The sequence below is a fragment of the Papilio machaon genome, chromosome W (genome assembly GCF_912999745.1).
Source record: "Papilio machaon chromosome W, ilPapMach1.1, whole genome shotgun sequence".
Classification (NCBI taxonomy): Eukaryota; Metazoa; Arthropoda; class Insecta; order Lepidoptera; family Papilionidae; genus Papilio; species Papilio machaon.
Window position 1 is genome coordinate 798,004 of NC_060015.1, and position 18,839 is coordinate 816,842.

General features: G+C 31.2%; 1 protein-coding gene and 1 long non-coding RNA gene across 2 annotated transcripts; one reads left to right on the forward strand and one right to left on the reverse strand.

Annotated features, from left to right (window-relative positions):
- Positions 1-1,337: 1,337 nt before the first annotated feature.
- LOC106717813 (putative nuclease HARBI1) lies at positions 1,338-2,716 on the forward strand. The gene is made up of 5 exons (XM_014511735.2): positions 1,338-1,423; positions 1,556-1,740; positions 1,824-1,956; positions 2,028-2,169; positions 2,260-2,716. The coding sequence occupies exons 2-5, from the start codon at positions 1,583-1,585 to the stop codon at positions 2,388-2,390; spliced, it is 564 nt and encodes a 187-aa protein (XP_014367221.2). The 5' UTR covers positions 1,338-1,423; positions 1,556-1,582; the 3' UTR covers positions 2,391-2,716.
- A 3-nt stretch (positions 2,717-2,719) lies between these two features.
- On the reverse strand, positions 2,720-3,976 carry LOC123723192. Its single transcript, XR_006756668.1, has 3 exons — positions 3,511-3,976; positions 3,213-3,299; positions 2,720-2,966 (listed from the first exon to the last, which is right to left on the reverse strand). It is a non-coding gene; the product is annotated as an uncharacterized LOC123723192 (long non-coding RNA).
- Positions 3,977-18,839: the final 14,863 nt, after the last annotated feature.

The window sequence follows — 18,839 nt, forward strand, 5'->3', positions numbered from 1 at the left end:
TCTCAAACGATTTGCGTAAAAAAAAGTTAAAAAAATTAAAGTGAGGGGGCCAACTTCACGGAGGTTTATATCTTTGGTCTATACGCTTATACTACTAGCGCCATAATGGTCGCCCATATGAAAAAATAAAATGCGGGAATTTTGCATATACGTTTAGTATTTTAATTTATTTATAGTTAAAAATTTATATTGGAAATAATGATTATTTTGATAATTTGGTAAATGTAAGATTTTTTTAAAGAAAGAATAATTTTAAAATGAAATAATCATTATTTCCAATATATTGTGTTAGTAAAAGTTATTAACTTAAATTAGTTAAAGGAATAATGAAATGAAACAGAGTAATTTAACATCATTTATTTAATTAAATTTAGTTCCCGATTTTTTTTAATTAAGAATCGCTTTAAAGATATAAAAATTATTGATTTTATTATGAAATCACAATTTTCATTATAATGTCTGTCACAATTAAGTAAAAAGCTGAAATCCACCATGCATGTAAGGATGGATTTTAAATTTTTAACTATATAATTTTTGTATCCATTTGATTCAAGTTCATTATTAATTATTGAAGCACTTATCTCCACACATTGAATAAATGTTTACTGGCGTAATTTAAGCTTTCAGCATAATCTTTAAATTGTGTAAAAATGTGTATGGATTTATGGTCTGATGATAAAAATAATTCCTTACAATTATTACAATTTATATTTCGTTTTTTGACCATAAATCCACACACATATGCACAAGCCTGCGGGGTTAGGCAGTAAAAAACAAAAACGAAACGAAAGCGACTGTCGTTCGATTGTGATTGGTTGAGAGACTGACGTCTGACGTCACGCGTTAAAACCGTAGGCAGTAACATGCACGAAAGACGAAGCGTGGTCTATCGTCTATCGTTTTTCGACCAATTCCTTTGAAATTCTTAGGCAGTAACACGAAATGACATTTCCAATCGTTTTAAAAGCGACACGATCGTTCGTTTTTGAGACGATCGACAAAGGTGTCTCGTTTTGCCGCGAAGTCAACCGAATCAACTTTAGTTAAATATCTTAAACTATTATTAAATATTAAATAAAACTTCTAAGGTGAGAAATCAATTTGGTATTATGTTATAAATGATTTGTTAGTTGAATAAAGTAAACAATTTATGATTTGGCATATTATAGATACCTATGTCTCGTATGTGGAACGCCTTGACTTGATGTTGTTAGAAGCTGCAGATGCCGAAGCTAAAAAGATGTCTCGGCAGTGTATGCTTCTACAAAGATTAAAGAATCGCGAACGGTTACTCCAGAAAATTCCGGAGTGGCAGTTTAGAGCTCATTAAAGGCTGAATAAGGAAGAGTTCCACTCGTTGTGTGACGAGCTCAGGCACAATACCAGTTTAAAAGGTTCTAAAACAACTTCACTGGAACTTAAGGTAAATTGATTTTTTATGATATATGTTTGTTTTTTTAATATATGTGTGTTAAAAGGTGATTAGGTATTTAATATGATTAATGTTAACTTTAGTCACTTTGAGTCTTATACTGACACAATTATTATATTTTAGGTGCTGACAGCATTGAGCTTTTATGCCATGGGTTCATATCAGAAAGGTGTTGCTAATGAGGTACATATGAATCAAAAAAGTGTAAGTCGGTGTATCAGAGAGGTGACAAAAGCTCTGAATGAGATTTCAAATAAATGGATACAATTCCCACAAACAAGCACACAAAGAACTAAAATTAAGCAAGGGTAGGGGTTACTATATATAACTTCCGTCATTTTATTTTTATTACCTTGAGCACATACAACTACTTACAAATATTATTTTACAGATTTTATACTAAGTTTAATTTTCCTGGTGTAATTGGTGCCATTGATTGCACCCATGTGGCCATAGTTCGTCCAGCTGCAGATGTACCTTGTTTTTATAACAGAAAAGGCTTTCATTCTCTTAATGTCCAAATGGTATGAACCTTTTTATGTTTGTTATAATAATTATAAGATAATTAAAGATTAATCTCAATTAAATATTTTAGGTATGTGACAGTGATCTCAGAATCACTAATGTTAATGCCAAGTTTGGTGGTGCAAGTCACAACAGTCATATCTGGGCAAGTAGAAGACTGCAAAGCCATATGGAGGCTCTGCAACTATCTGGCAAGTCAGTTTGGTTGTTGGGTAATTGCATTTTTAGTAGAAAAATATTTAACAGGTGATGTTCTATGTTAAATATTATTTGTAACTTTAATATTACTTATAACATTTTAGGTGACAGTGGTTACCCTCAAAGGATCTACCTTATGACACCTATTCTGAATGCAGAACCAGGATCTAGAGGAGAGAACTACACTAGAGTGCATGTCAAGGCCCGAAACTGCATAGAAAGGGCATTTGGTTAAATATAGATTTTGATATTTGTTAGGTCAGCGTATCCTTTATTATCACCCTGATTATGCAGCAGAAATTGTTATTGCATGTGTGGTACTGCATAACATGCTCATAGATTCAAGAGGAACTCCTACAGATGATGCAGAAGTACTTTTGTCCACTGCTCTTACACAACCAACTGTTGTTGAAAACGGGCCGGATGTGATTGTGGGGCGGGCTGTTAGGAATAGACTAATTATTGGCAGTTTTTAGTTTGGTTGAAGAAGCCCACACAATAATGTCTAAAAGTGTATTTTTAAGAAGAAATATGATGAAGATGAATGTTTTACAAATTAAAAATAAACTTTATTTATATACAATTATTTTTTATTTCAATATTCACTTAAACATTAATTACACAAGTTACAACCAAAACCAATGTAAATGTTACATGTTTTTGCATTTGAGACTGCATCTCAAAGCATAAGCATTACATTAATAAGCCAGTGAGTGAGGGTCCTGGATGCCATTTCCCTCTCCTTTGAACTGATGATGGGGCAGCTATACTCTTGAAGAGGAGGCAACATATATATCATTTTGTTCATCATCTGAAATATCATGATAAAGTTAGTAAATATTAATGTTTAAACTGTATATAATAAGATAAAACTAAACATTAAATTGTATCAATTGATTTTAGTTAATTTATTTTACCCAAATGATTAAACAGAAACATGGGCAAATAAATTGAGGTAGGTACTAATTAAATATTTTTCTATTAATACAGTTACCAACTGAAGAATAGATTTGCATATCTGTTTTCTAAATGAAATAACAGGATTGTAATAAATTACTGTCAGTGATCTGCTCCAAAATTTGTATTTGGATAGATGGTTCCTCAACTGGAGGCTCCTCATTTGACTGTTCCTCTACTGGTAGTCCTAAAATATAAAGTTTGGGTGATGAAATGTGATATTCGTAGCTAGGAAAATGGCAACTACAAAACTATTGTTATTAAATACATGATTCAATAGCAAGGGCACTTGCAAAGAATAAGTAAAATAAAAAAGGATGTGTCTGCCAGCATAACAAACATGCTTCAGAATGAATGTCTTGTTTTATGTTTACAATCATTATTACATTAGAACCAACCTTGATCCATTGCTCCATAGACTTGTCAGGATCACTACCTGCCTTACCCAGCAACATCTTTAATAGTTGGCAAAGTTCCTGGCGCCTCACTCTTCCCTGCGGGGTGTTTACCATTTTAAATACGTTATTGACGTACCTTTCCATAAATTCCACCATTATGGCGATTTGCTCATTGCTTGCGTTTTAAGAATTCATTTTACAAAACGTAAATTGAAACATAAACACTTCACTAAACTTTTGTATTTTTACCGCGAGAATATTTGACCTTTATACGTCAAATTCAAATGACACAATGTTGATCGTCAAGTATAGACAATAATTTGTTTTTTTTGACGATTCACCTTCGTCTGCACGAAAGCGACTGTCGTCTGTTACTGCCTAGCCTTACACGGAAAAACGAGAGACGCTATCGCTTAGACGAAACGATCGATCGTTTCGTTTTTAGTTTTTTACTGCCTAACCCCGCTGGGCCTCTGACGTACCACTATCAATGGTATGAACTGCTTCACCAATAATATCTTCAAATTGATCTTGTTGTGGATCAAATTGTCATTCTATGTCATCTGACGTCTGTTCTATTTGGTTATCGCCGGCTATCAAAAATGCCTCTAGATTATTTGCAAGTACAAACGAATCGTCTTCACAATTACGACGATGGCCGCTGTGCTTGAGGTTTGTAATCACAGCAGTTTTGATTCAGGCGACAAATTGTGACACAGTGGGGTTATAATTTGATCCACAACTAAATCTGATACAGCCGAAGCAGTTCTCTAGAGCGTCTTGATTTCTTTTAAATAATGCCATAATTTTTCAATGGCATTAATTGTGCGTATCCATCCTTCTTGTGACGGTGGATTCGTTCGCGATCCTACAAATGACAGGCTATCAATGAAAATTTTCATTTCTTTAAAATAATTTAAATGTTGACTATTATTGCTCATATTTGTCGATAACTTTTTTCCTCGCCTCAAATCCTTTGAGTCTGCATTTAGAGAATCAAACAGCATATCCATTTTATTTAATAAATTTGCTGTAGCAACACACTCAGCAGGAAGTTCATCTGAAAAATATTAAAAAACTTAATTAGTTATATGCAATTATAGACCAATACTATTACTACCAGTGACCGCTGCCTCGCTTGTGTGAATATAGTTTGTATAAATTTATTTCTCTATTTCATAAAACACATTTATAACAAATATAGAACACAGATAGAAACGTCTTTGGCAGATTTTTCTTTAATATGGAACAAGGAATGGAACATAACATTTTTCCAAGATTAAAAGTATCTCTATCTGTATAGCAAATTTTTATAGTCTGTTTAGCTTTCTTGGTGTAATTGAGTAGCAAACACTCAGATATATAAACTTAACATTTATATTATTATTATAATAGGATTCGAGCAATCTGCAGGCTGATCATTTATTTTTCTGTATAAATTCTTAATATCATTTTACATAACATCCCATTGGGCATAGACTTCTTATCCTATTAAGTATATATGTATATATATATATATAAATATATAAATATAATATATAAATATATATATTTATATATATATATATATATATATATATATATATATATATCCTTACTAATATTATAAATGCGAAAGTAACTCTGTCTGTCTGTCTGTCTGTCTGTCTGTCTGTCTCGCTTTCACGCCAAAACTACTGAACCGATTTAAATGAAATTTGGTACACAGATAGTCTAGAGCCTGAGGATGGACATAGGCTATATTTTAACGCGAAAAAGGGGTTGTAAGGGGTTGAAAGTGGGGGTGAAAGTTTGTATGGAAGTGTCGCCTACTATTGTTTACTGAACCGATTTAAATGAAATTTGGTACACAGATATTCTAGAGCCTCAGAAAGAACATAGGCTACTTTTTAACGCGAAAACAGGGTTGTAAGGGGTTGAAAGTGGGGGTGGTAATTTGTATGGAAGTATCGTCATTTTTACAGTTAGAAGCATGAAACTTCTGTCTAAGGCTGCTAATTTGATATAAATAAATATGAAATTCAATTTCTGTAAAAATTTTCCCCTGAAGGGTGCTAAATAACAATAGGGGATGAAAATTTGTTTGGGAATATGTGAGGCTTAGGTGAATGTTTTATTTGATATGTTTTGCTGTTACCCTTACTGATATTTAGTTTAGGGCCCGAGAAAGAACAAAGACTACTTTTTAACGCGAAAAAAGGGTTGTAAGGGGTTGAATGTGGGGGTGGTAATTTGTATGGAAGTATCGTAATTTTTACAGTAAGAAGCTTGAAATTTCTTTCTAATGCTGCTAATCCTTACTAATATTATAAATGCGAAAGTAACTCTGTCTGTCTGTCTGTCTGTCTCGCTTTCACGCCAAAACTACTGAACCGATTTAAATGAAATTTGGTATACAGATAGTCTAGAGCCTGAGGATGGACATAGGCTATATTTTAACGCGAAAAAGGGAATGTAAGGGGTTGAAAATGGGGGTGAAAATTTGTATGGAAGTGTCGCCTACTATTGTTTACTGAACCGATTTAAATGAAATTTGGTACACAGATATTCTAGAGCCTCAGAAAGAACATAGGCTACTTTTTAACGCGAAAACAGGGTTGTAAGGGGTTGAAAGTGGGGGTGGTAATTTGTATGGAAGTATTGTCATTTTAACAGTTAGAAGCTTGAAATTTCTTTCTAAGGCTGCTAATTTGATAGAAATAAATATGAAATTAAATTTTTGTATCAATGTTACCCTCAAGGGTGCTAAATAACTATAGGGGATGAAATTTTGTTTGGGAATATTTTAGACTTCGGTGAATGTTTTGTTTAGTATGTTTTGCTGTTACACTTACCAATATTTAGTCTAGGGCCTCAGAAAGAACATGGTCTGTTTTAAACGCGAAAAAAGGGTTGTAAGGGGTTGAAAGTAGGGGTGGTGATTTGTATGGAAGTTTCGTCATTTTTACAGTTAGAAGCATGAAACTTCTGTCTAAGGCTGCTAATTTGATATAAATAAATATGAAATTCAATTTCTGTAAAAATTTTACTCTGAAGGGTGCTAAATAACAATAGGGGATGAAAATTTGTTTGGGAATATGTGAGGTTTAGGTGAATGTTTTATTTAATATGTTTTGCTGTTACCCTTACTGATATTTAGTCTAGAGCTCGAGAAAGAACAAAGACTACTTTTTAACGCGAAAAAAGGGTTGTAAGGGGTTGAATGTGGGGGTGGTAATTTGTATGGAAGTATCGTCATTTTTACAGTAAGAAGCTTGAAACTTCTTTCTAATGCTGCTAATTTGATATAAATAAGTAAGAATTTCGATTTTTGTAAAAATTTTACCCGTAAGGGTGCTAAATAACAATAGGGGATGAAAATTTGTTTCGCAATATGTGAGGTTTTAATGAATGTTTTGTTTAATATGTTTTACTATTATACTTACTGATATTTAGCTTAGAGCCTGAGAAAGGACAAAGATTAATTTTTATCGTGAAAGAGGGTGTATAAGGGGGTAAAAGTAGGGGTGGAAATTTGTATGGACGTATCGTCATTTTTACAGTTAGAAGCTTATAACTTTTTTTAGGCTACTAATTTGATATTAATAAATAGGTCATTTAAAGTTTGTAAAAGTTTTACCCTTAATGTTGCAATATAATAAGGGAATAGGGGATGAAAATTTGCATAAGAGTAAATGAATATTTTGTAAGTTCCATTTGTTTTGTTGTAATTTTTTATAAGTTTAAATAAAATACCTCAACAACAACAACTAAATTCACGCCCATAACCCAGAGGGATAGGTAGAGACCAAACACCTACATTTGGTGTGGTCGTGGCACACCTATCTCTATGTCTACATCCATACATCAACGCATAGCACGTCGGTCAAGTAAAATAATAATCCTTAAAAGAAATGCTTAACGAAAACAGTATTTCACGCGGACGAAGTCGCGGGCACAGCTAGTATATATATATATATATATATATATATCTATATATATATATATATATATATATATATATATATATATTTACTTACTTGCACATGACCAAACAGATAAAACTGTATGTAGGCCTTAACCAAAATATATCACGTTCAACAGATTTTGCTGAACCTTTCTTAATGTGTGTTTAAATTACATGTTGTGTTTTGTGGTGAATAGGTCGTAAATCCTGCATATTTATAATAAAAAATGCTGGTATATATCTTATATATATAAATATATATATATATATATATTTATATATTTATATATATATATATATATATATATTTATATATTTATATATATATATATATATATATATATATTTATATATATATATTTATATATTTATATATATATATATATATATATATTTATATATATATATATATATATATATTTATATATTTTTATATATATATATATATATATATATATATATATATATATATATATATATATATATATATATATATATATATATATATATATATATATATTTATATATATATATTTATATATTTATATATATATATATATATATATATATATATATTTATATATATATATTTATATATTTATATATATATATATATATATATATTTATATATATATATATATATATATATATATTTATATATTTATATATATATATATATATATATTTATATATATATATATATATATATATATATATATTTATATATATATATTTATATATTTATATATATATATATATATATATATATTTATATATTTATATATATAAGATATATACCAGCATTTTTTATTATAAATATGCAGGATTTACGACCTATTCACCACAAAACACAACATGTAATTTAAACACACATTAAGAAAGGTTCAGCAAAATCTGTTGAACGTGATATATTTTGGTTAAGGCCTACATACAGTTTTATCTGTTTGGTCATGTGCAAGTAAGTAAATCTATCTCTGTCTGTCTGTTTTTTAGACTATTAGGTTAATGTATATGTACATGGTTATTGCTTACTTGATGCTACTTTAGCCAATATACCAGCTGCTACTGAATGGCTAAATATTTGAGCAGCATATTTCACACGCATCTTTTGTTTGTTATTTGGCCGGATGTGGATGTCAGTCAAAGCAGGAGCATAAACAAAGTTAGGATTATTTTTATCTAATTCATAAAAAGTTTCAATATGGCTCCATTTAGCTGTACCTGAAAGTTAAATTGTTAAATCTATAATATTTCTCAGTCATGATAAGCATAGTAAATAATTTTTAGAAAAAAAAAATACCGACTTCAAAACTAAAAAGCAATACATTAATATTTTCTACAAAAGAAGTCGGTGCCTTATGTGCCTATGGTTTACTCAGCACCGAATTCTGTTGTAAAAATATTTATTTTTTGCTTTTAAGTTTTAAAGTGGCTATTGTTTTTATAAAAAATAATTAATTTTTAAACATTTTAGTGATCGTGAATACCAATTAAATGTTACAGGAAAGCAAAACACGCAATTTCGTTTACTTGGGTGAAATACAAAATGAAAATGATAAACAATATACATACCATATACTTGTTGGCCACTTGATTGTACATCTGTTTTACATTTAATGTTGTGTTTCATAAAAAGATTTCTTAAGCATTTTATAAGGTGAGGTGGATCGAGGATTGTACAGATTTCATGATCAGCGATTTTAATGCACGGGTTCTCCTTTGTTGAGCCAAGAATTTCCAGAGCTCTGATATTTACCCGTGATAAGTCACATACTGCGGTTACAACTTTCAGGCCTATTTTAAAACATTCTTCAAGAACCTAAAATAATATCTGAAGTTTAATACATGATTAAAGAATAATTGTAAGTAAAGGAATTAAAGGTACTAAATTTAATTTAATGATATATCTGTAATGTCTGGGATGTGTGAGTGAAACGACGGTTGGTTTTGGACTGATTTATTCACACATAATGAGACGGTACATTATATTAGACTACCCACATTATAGCCATACACTACAATATCAATATTATATTCATATACATTATTGAATAAATAGGTCATACCTCTTTGATTAAAACTGTTAGTCTATCAGCTGTTGTATAGTTCCCTGACAAGTAATTGGCAATTGGTTGCTTCCATCGTTTTCTAATGCCTGAAAGCATGAAAACGAGAGCTTTGCTGGCCATATCGCCTGATCTTCCCTGATTACCATGGTCTTGATAACCTTCCACTATAGCCAACTTTTTATTATATGCTAAATGCTTTTTTATGCTCATCTCATCAAATATTAAACTACATATATTTTCTTCATCTGTGTTTGTCTCAACCATGTTAGCTAATCCATCAAACATTTGCCTGTTTATGCCAGGTTTTAAGGGAACTCTATTTAAAAGTTTCTTTAATTTACTTTGACATGGTAAAGAAAACAATCGCCGTAACAATCTATAGCATGCTGGTGATTTTTTGTATAAACTTAAAGCAAGAATTTGTTGCTTTAAATTATATCGTCTCCCTTTAGGCTTTCGGGGACAATTTTGAATTTGGCTTTGCAGCAGAAGTACGAAACTATCGCTGAGGTTACTATCAAATAGCTTTCTCACATGTTTATCATTCACCAATTTATTTATAGGATTGATTTTCTTCTTTTGCTTTAATTTTTGTTTCAAAACTGCTATTTTTTGCAAGCTTCTTCTGCAAGTATAATAAAGTTTTTGTTCCCTTGGTGAAAGTTCTTTAACTTTCCCAACACCCAAAGGTTTCAAAATGCTGCGTCTGCGATTCTGTAACTTAAAAATTACTTAAATCATCAACTATAACTATACTAAAAAAATTTATGACTAGACAGTCTTACGGTTAGTAAATTGTCAGTTTTATAAAAGATACCTTATAGGAAAATCAAAGTTGCAATTATTGAAATTAAATTTTTTGTACAAAGTTATTCTTGCAAAGTTTTAGATAACAGCAACAGAAGCAAACAGCAAATATTTACTTACTTGCTTTTTTGAACTTGCAATAGACTTTAGTATTACAGTATGTTCCACAGAAGCTTCAATCATGCCATGCAGCTCATTATTGTGAGGCAAATTTGATGGTGAAGTAACCAGGGTTTCCATTCCCAATCTTAGGAAATCGGTGAAAAGTTAAAGTATGATCTTTTGCTAAGGTCACTCCACACTTGACACATTTTCTGTACTGATCAGACATGTTAAAACTTAAAATAATAATGAGGTCAATATTTCACTTATCAGAGTCAATATCTCAAAACTTAAACACTAGCGTTATTAGTTCAAAAATACAATGCAATATCAAAGATTTCGGAACCATACGAGAACACGTTTTGAAACAAATTTAAAAACTTATTTTTTTTAACGGTTATTATTTAAAATTGCCATTACTACATTTTTTTGCGATGTAGATATAAGATAACAAGTGATCGTATATCTTGATTTATAAATACAAATGTAAGAAATAAGACAATTAATAATAGGATTTTTTTAAATCATGTTTTCTTATTTTTAATTATAAATACTCACAGGTGGGCACAGTTAATCGAAAAGTTAACTTCGTTAATCGTTAATCCGTTAATTAAAAAATTAACTTCGTTAATCGTTAAAGCGTTAAATTCTCGAAAATTTAACGCAAGTTAAAGTTAATCGTTAACAGTTAACCATACTAAAATTATACATACTAATTTCGCACTTATTGTGGCGACACTTGTTTAAAATAGTAATTTGACTGTACATTCTATAACACATTAGTATTAGAGACAAGTATGAATGCATTATAGTATATTCAAAGGTGGGCATTAACTCGTTAATCCGTTAATCGTTAATTAACGAAGTTAAAATTTTCCTTAACGGATTAACTTTTAAGTTAAATTCAAAAAGTGTTAACGCTCTTGTTAACTTCCGTTAAATTCTACTTCCGTTAATTTGGTCCGTTTATTGTTACAATGGACACTTATTGACGTGTTGTCATTTTATTTAAATTATGCATCAGGCTACATTCGTAAGTTCGGCTATGTTCGGCGACCGTCGGCGAGTCGAATGGTGAACGAGAACGAGAGAGAACGAGAACGAGCGAGTGTGATGCATGTTATACAATACACCGAGCGGCCGGGATAGACGTGATCAAAAGAGTACCACAGAATCCTTGTTAGAAAATAGTGACGATTTAAACAAACTTACCTCTATCAAATATTGCGAAGTTTAGGCGCTAGACACCTTCAAAGTTCATTAATTATTTCACATTTACACAAATATCTCGAAAAGTCTTTATTACATTTTATTCACATTAAAACTGGTTTTCATTTATTTAACATCACTTTTTTTAGAACAAGACTTTGTTATAAAATCAACATAAGGTTCGAAAACACTTTACTCTTAATACAATAATTGTTATACGTGAGACGCAAAATCTATTAAAAAAGATAAACTCTGCGTTGAATAGCAATCAAAATAATCGAGTGTGCATTACTCTTCAACGTCGTACCTAAAATACAACTAAACTTTGTTGCAGACAAAAATGTTTATTTTAATGTTGGAGTTTAAAGACAACAAAAAATATAAAAAAATAGTTTATGGTTCATTTGAAAAAGCGTACAAATAGGATTTTTTTGTCATTGCGTAGATAAAAAAACAAACAATGAAAAATAAATTTAAAAATTCGAAAGACGAAATGTGCACGCAATAAACGTTCCTCAAAAACAAAAGGGATTTAGGTGTTTATTACCGTCGTTCGTTTTTCTGGGGCTTCTTCGTAGTCAACGAAAAATAATTTTGCATTTTAAAAATATGAACAAAGGATCAAATGGACAGCCCGCACAGAGAATGCGATAACGAACTCGATGGATTTATGGCCCCAACCCTTCTAATGGTCGGGGATGCACGTGCGCTGCGCAAAGACAATAGCGAAGATAATTTGTTTGTTTACAAAAAAAAGTATACGACAAAACGAGAAGGAATGAGGAAAAAGATAAAATAATTATGTTAGTGAAATAATGTTAAACTGTTTTATACTAAATTTAATATATGAAATGTTGCCACAAGTGACTTTTACAAAAAGACATCGATTTTATTACGTATATCGAAAGTTTATTTTAAAACTAATCGAATATCGTTGAAAATAATTCAAAACCATATTCTTACTAATTAACTATAACGATTTTATAGGTGATAAGAAAGAGAGAAGACATCACCCGCGATCGGTTGTTTTCGTTATGTCGTGTAACTTATGCTCTATACATTGAGAGTAATTTAACATATAACAATAGATCGGACGATAGATCATTAGATGATAGAAGTTATCAAAGGCATCTCAGTTGTATGGTTTGATGCGTTGAGATGTATCACTAGATTGGTTATATAGTTTATTTATCAATGTTATAATAAGTTTCCTCTGATGTTAGAAGTTTTATTAATAAACCTATATTAATAAATAAAAAGTACGTAAAAAATGATAAGTCTGTTCGTGGGCTAAAATGAAATAAAAAAATATTACCAAATAATACATAAAAATAAATGTTCAGTTGTTGGAGTATGAGCAAATGAGCAGATAAATGTAAATACTGCACAAAAGTTTTGATTGTTTTCTTTTGAATATTATCACATGTCTTACTGTTTAATAGAAAATTTGTGTTGTCTAAATTTAGTTAGCTCTCTAATTCCGAGACGTCGGATTGTCGATAAAACAAACTGACTGAAAAAGTCAATTGTCCATCATTGTCAGTGTAGTATATAAGTGTGTGTAACTAGTGCATGCTATGTAATTATTATGGTACAGGCATTAGTACATCGCTCCTATTGTCTAAATTATATTTTAATATTATATAACTAAATTATAGATAGGATTAGCGATCTCCCGAGATTTCGTAAGGGCAGTAAAAAATAGCCTAAGTTCTATTGAAAGTCTCGACAAAATCGGTACATGCGATTCGGAGATTATTCATATGGCCATTTCCCGCTTGCGCCTTATACTCGTAATATAAACAAAAATTAACTTTAACTGTTAACTTTAACTTGCGTTAAATTTTCGTAAATTAAACGCTTTAACGATTAACGAAGTTAAATATTTATTTAACGAATTAACGATTAACGAAGTTAACTTTTTGATTAACTGTGCCCACCTATGAGTATATTTCATTACGAGTGCGGAAAGCCTGTCATTGCAAAGAGTTCCGACAAATGTCTACCCGAGCCGAGGCGCAGCCGAAGGTGAGGGTTGACAGTAGGACCCACTTGTAATGACAGTTCCGCACGTGTACTAAACAACTATTTTAATACGGTTGCGAAAAAATTAAGCAATTTATTAGAATAATAAAAAAAAATACAGTCGAATTGATAACCTCCTTCTTTTTTAAGTCGGCTAAAAACACAATAAACTCAACTAACTAAAATGTTTGAATAATGGCGCCAACCGTAAAAGAATACAAACAAAGATTTTTTTTGTTTTCTTCGGCCATTCTGGGTAGGCAAAGGGAACCATGCCCAAACAGCCAAGGTTTCAGTAGATTATTTTTATTGATATGAAATGAAAATGAAATTTAATGAGATGATATAAAATGAAACCCAACCTAATTCATTGAATCAAACCATTAAATCTGATATTGTAACAAATTAGGAGCTTCTTTTTAGAAATATTTGCATGAATCATAAAAACTTCAATGATTTTTTTTTGTAAAAACTTCGTGGTTGGTTTTTTCTTTTTAATAGACATGGGAAAGAGAAGGCACGAGTAAAAAGTGTTTTAATACAGTTGCTCAAAAAGTGGCGTATTGCAGGGGCGAAGAGCGTTCGGAATGTGGGCTATTACATACTCATGCTTTTATATACTCGTAATGAAATATACTATTTCGAACCTTCTTTTGTTTTGATCCTGTTGGTCACGTCTTTCCCTGATGCTCTGATGCATCACACTTGCACGCGAACTTCACATATATCAATTATCAACTCGTTGGTTCACCATTCGAGTCGCCGACAGTCGCCCAACATACATGAACTTACGAGCGTGGCGTGGCACGTTATTTAAACAAAATGACAGCACGTCTCCAAGTTTCTAATTTAACGATTAACGGACTTTTATTAACGGAAGTTGAGTTTAACGGAAGTTAACAAAAGCGTTAACACTTTTTGAAGTTAACTTAAAAGTTAGTCCGTTAAGCAAAATGTTAACTTCGTTAATTAACGATTAACGGATTAACGAGTTAATGCCCAGCTCTGTAAATACTTTATTATAATAATAAAAGGATGAAATAATTTTTTTATATGGCAAGTATAGCTTGGACTATCGCGAGCGAAAACCTCAGATGACAAGTCTATGACACGGTAATAATAATACCGTGAGTGAGAGAGATACAGTTATACACAATTCCTGTGACGTGACAAAGACAGGGATAACTATCTTCTGTCCCTTTCTGCGTACCAGGCTTTGGGGTTTGTTTGGAACAAAGGTTGTCCCCTACAAACAACCTAGGTTGTCCCTAACAAAGTTTGACATTCGTATTATTTTTCGAAAATTGTGAGTACTTAGTCGCTGTAATTGTGTAAAAATATTTTGATATTTCAGTTTTAGTTAGGTAAAGTTTATAAAACATGGTATACTGCTGTATTGTTGGATGTAAAAGCCGTAGTGAGCGAAAAGAGGAAAACATAACCTTTCACTCGTAAGTACTGTAACTACGCACCTATTCAAATGTATTCATACAAAATAAGGAAGAAAATACAAAATAGTTGTTCTTTACAGTCTTTGTAATAACTAATATGTTAAAATACGTGTAAAATCAGCTAAAATAAAATCGTATTTTTCGAACATTATGCGCCCAAACGCAGATGTCATTTGTGTCAAATAATATACTGTGGATCTGGGAAACAAGCGGCCATATTAAACTTCTTTTCAAATTGGTTGGTTTTTACCCGTAAAAATAATACCACCATCTTGTTGTAAAAATTACCCTGAATTTAGGGGAAATAAAGTATAGTATTTGTAATGTATATAAATGAAACAATTCACATTTTTTATACTATTTTCAACAGATTTCAAAATGAGTAGTTTTTAATTCTGGTATATGCTGTGTTTTTTATTGATACTTTCTTATCCCGTTGATTTTAAAGAGTATACTTTTTAATTTGTCCCATGTAAATTTTATCGAAATCGGTTACTTAATTTCTTAGAAAGTACAATCAAAATAGTTAAATATTAAGTAGTTTTACATATAGTGTTCACTGTAATGATATACAGAATAATTTAAAATTATATGACTTTAATATTGGTATGTTTTTTGTAGCTTTTTAAGAAGACTGAGGGCTTCGTGCATATCGAAGAAAAACAGGACATCGTTTGAATGCTGGTCTAATGGACCTAAGACTGAAGAGATGCCGCGCTTTGTTGAAGCGGTACGCGGGAAAAAAATATCGGGAAATTCTTTTTTTTGGAGTCACTCAAGACATCCTAGATTAAGGCAGCCGCCGATATTGACATGGACCTCGTTCGTGCTGCGATAGACAACTGGCCGCGGAGATTGAAGGCCTGTATTCAAAATCACGGAGGTCATTTTGAATAAACTTTAGTGTCATAAGAATCTATGTTTTGTTAAGTTCATTTTGGTATATAAATGGTCACATAATGAATAAACTTGTTTCAATTATTTTATATTAAACATGTGACAGAATTTATGACCTGACTAAGTATTACTAAAAAATCTGTTTACCTAATCTTAGTCACATAAACAAAAATTACGCATTGTTTTTTATATTTATTACATTTATTAAATACAATTTAATTGGGAATATATAAATTGGTCTATATTAAATTATATCGTAATTATTGATTTTCGGGACAAAACAAATAACTGGTAACCCCAATCCTCTCACTTATATATAGGTATAGTCTATAGTACTCTCTATCTGTCCCTTACGGGTGAACGCGCATGCCATATCTATATAATTCTTCATCTGAGTCAGATGAAGAATTATATAGATATGACACGCGCGTTCACCCGTAAGGGACAGATAGAGAGTACTATAGACTATACCTATATATAAGTGAAAGGATTGGGGTTACCAGTTATTTGTTTTGTCCCGAAAATGAATAATTACGATATAATTTAATATATACCAATTTATATATTCCCAATTATATTGTAATTAATAAATGTAATAAATATAAAAAACAATGCGTAATTTTTGTTTATGTGACTAAGATTAGGTAAACAGATTTTTTTAGTAATACTTATTCAGGTCATAAATTCTGTCACATGTTTAATATAAAATAATTGAAACAAGTTTATTCATTATGTCACCATTTATATACCAAAATGAACTTAACAAAACATAGATTCTTATGACACTAAAGTTTATTCAAAATGACATCCGTGATTTTGAATACAGGCCTTCAATCTGCTCGGCCAGTCGTCTATCACAGCACGAACGAGGTTCATGTCAATATCGGCGGCTGCCTTAATCAAGGATGTCTTGAGTGACTCCAAAAAAAGAATTTCCCGATTTTTTTTTCCCCGCGTACCGCTTCAACAAAGCGCGGCATCATCATCATCTATTCAGTCTTAGGTCCATTAGACGAGCATTCAAACGATGTCCTATTTTTCTTAGATATGCACGAAGCCCTAAGTCTTCATAAAAAGCTACAAAAAACATACCAATATTATAGTCATATAATTTTAAATTACTCTGTATATCATTACAGCGACCACTACATGTAAAACTACTTAATATTAAACTATTTTGATTGTAATTTCTAAGAAACAAAATTTACATGGGACAAATTAAAGCATACTCTTTAAAATCAACGGGATAAGATAGTATCAAATATTTAAAAACATAGCATATACAAGAATTAAAAACTTCTTTTGAAATCTGTTGAAAATAGTATAAAAAATGTGAATTGTTTCATTTATATACATTATACATACTATAATTTATTTCCCCTAAATTCAGGGTAATTTTTACAACAAGATGGTGGTATTATTTTTAAGGGTAATAACCAACCAATTTGAAAATAAGTTTAATATGGCCGCTTGTTTCCCAGATCTACAGTATATTATTTGACACAAATGACATCTGCGTTTGGGCGCATAATGTTCGAAAAATACTATTTTATTTTAGATGATTATACCCGTATTTTAACATATTAGTTATTACAAAGACTGTAAAGAACAACTAGTTTGAATTTTCTTCCTTATTTTGTATGAATACATGTGAATAGGTGCGTAGTTTCAGTACTTACGAGTGAAAGGTTATGTTTTTCTCTTTTCGCTCACTACGGCTTTTAGAACCGACAATACAGCAGTATACCATGTTTTATAAACTTTACCTTACTAAAACTGTAATATCATAATATTTTTGCACAATTACAACAACTAAGTACTCACAATTTTCGAAAAATAGCACGAATGTCAAACTTTGTTAGGGACAACCTAGGTTGTTTGTAGGGGACAACCTTTGTTCCAAACAAACTCCAAAGCTTGGTACGCAGAAAGGGACAGAAGATAGTTATCCCTGTCTTTGTCACGTCACAGGAATTGGGTATAACTGTATCTCTCTCACTCACGGTATTATTATTACCGTGTCATAGACTTGGCGAAAACGGCATAGATATATGCTCTATCTCGTTCATATTATGGAACCCAGTTAACACAACAACAAAATTGTCTCTGTGTGAAGTTTCTTGTTTTTCGTTCGAAGTTGGCGGACCCTGGGACAGTCAGCGTTCGGAACCGTACGATAATTATCGTACACATACGATAATTTTGTGCCTACATACGATGTACGATAGCATATTATTATCGTACGCAGATTGTACGATAATTTCTATCATGATGCAAAATTTGAGAATTTATATTATTTCACTCATGCGTTGATAGTCTAAACCGCAGTAGCATGATTTTATTTTGTCCAATAAAATCTTGAGAAAATACCGGGAAATACAAGTTCTTTATTCCTATTGGTCCTTACGATCCGCTCTACTAAGTTTCACCACTGCCAATACTGTAACTTTATCCAGCGCCTGCTGTACACGCTTTCTTATTGGTTAGTATAGCATCTACCAATGCGAACAAGAGAATATAAGTTCGATATTTCGATTATGTTCACACTTCATATATATCGTATATTTTGTGTAGAAATTTTTCTATTCACCACCCATTCATATCCATTTCTTCTTTATAAATACAAAATTTTGACGTGTTTCATACCCAACTTGCATGAGAACAGTGAAATTTTGTCTAAGTGAATTTTAAGTTTGGCGCGTTTATTGAACTTAAAGTGGAAAGGGAATCAGTTCAGGTCTGTACCACGTGTAAAACATTTGGGTTTCAGTGTTCTGTTGATTTGACAGCGGTGGTTTAAAAAAGATAAACTATAAAGTACT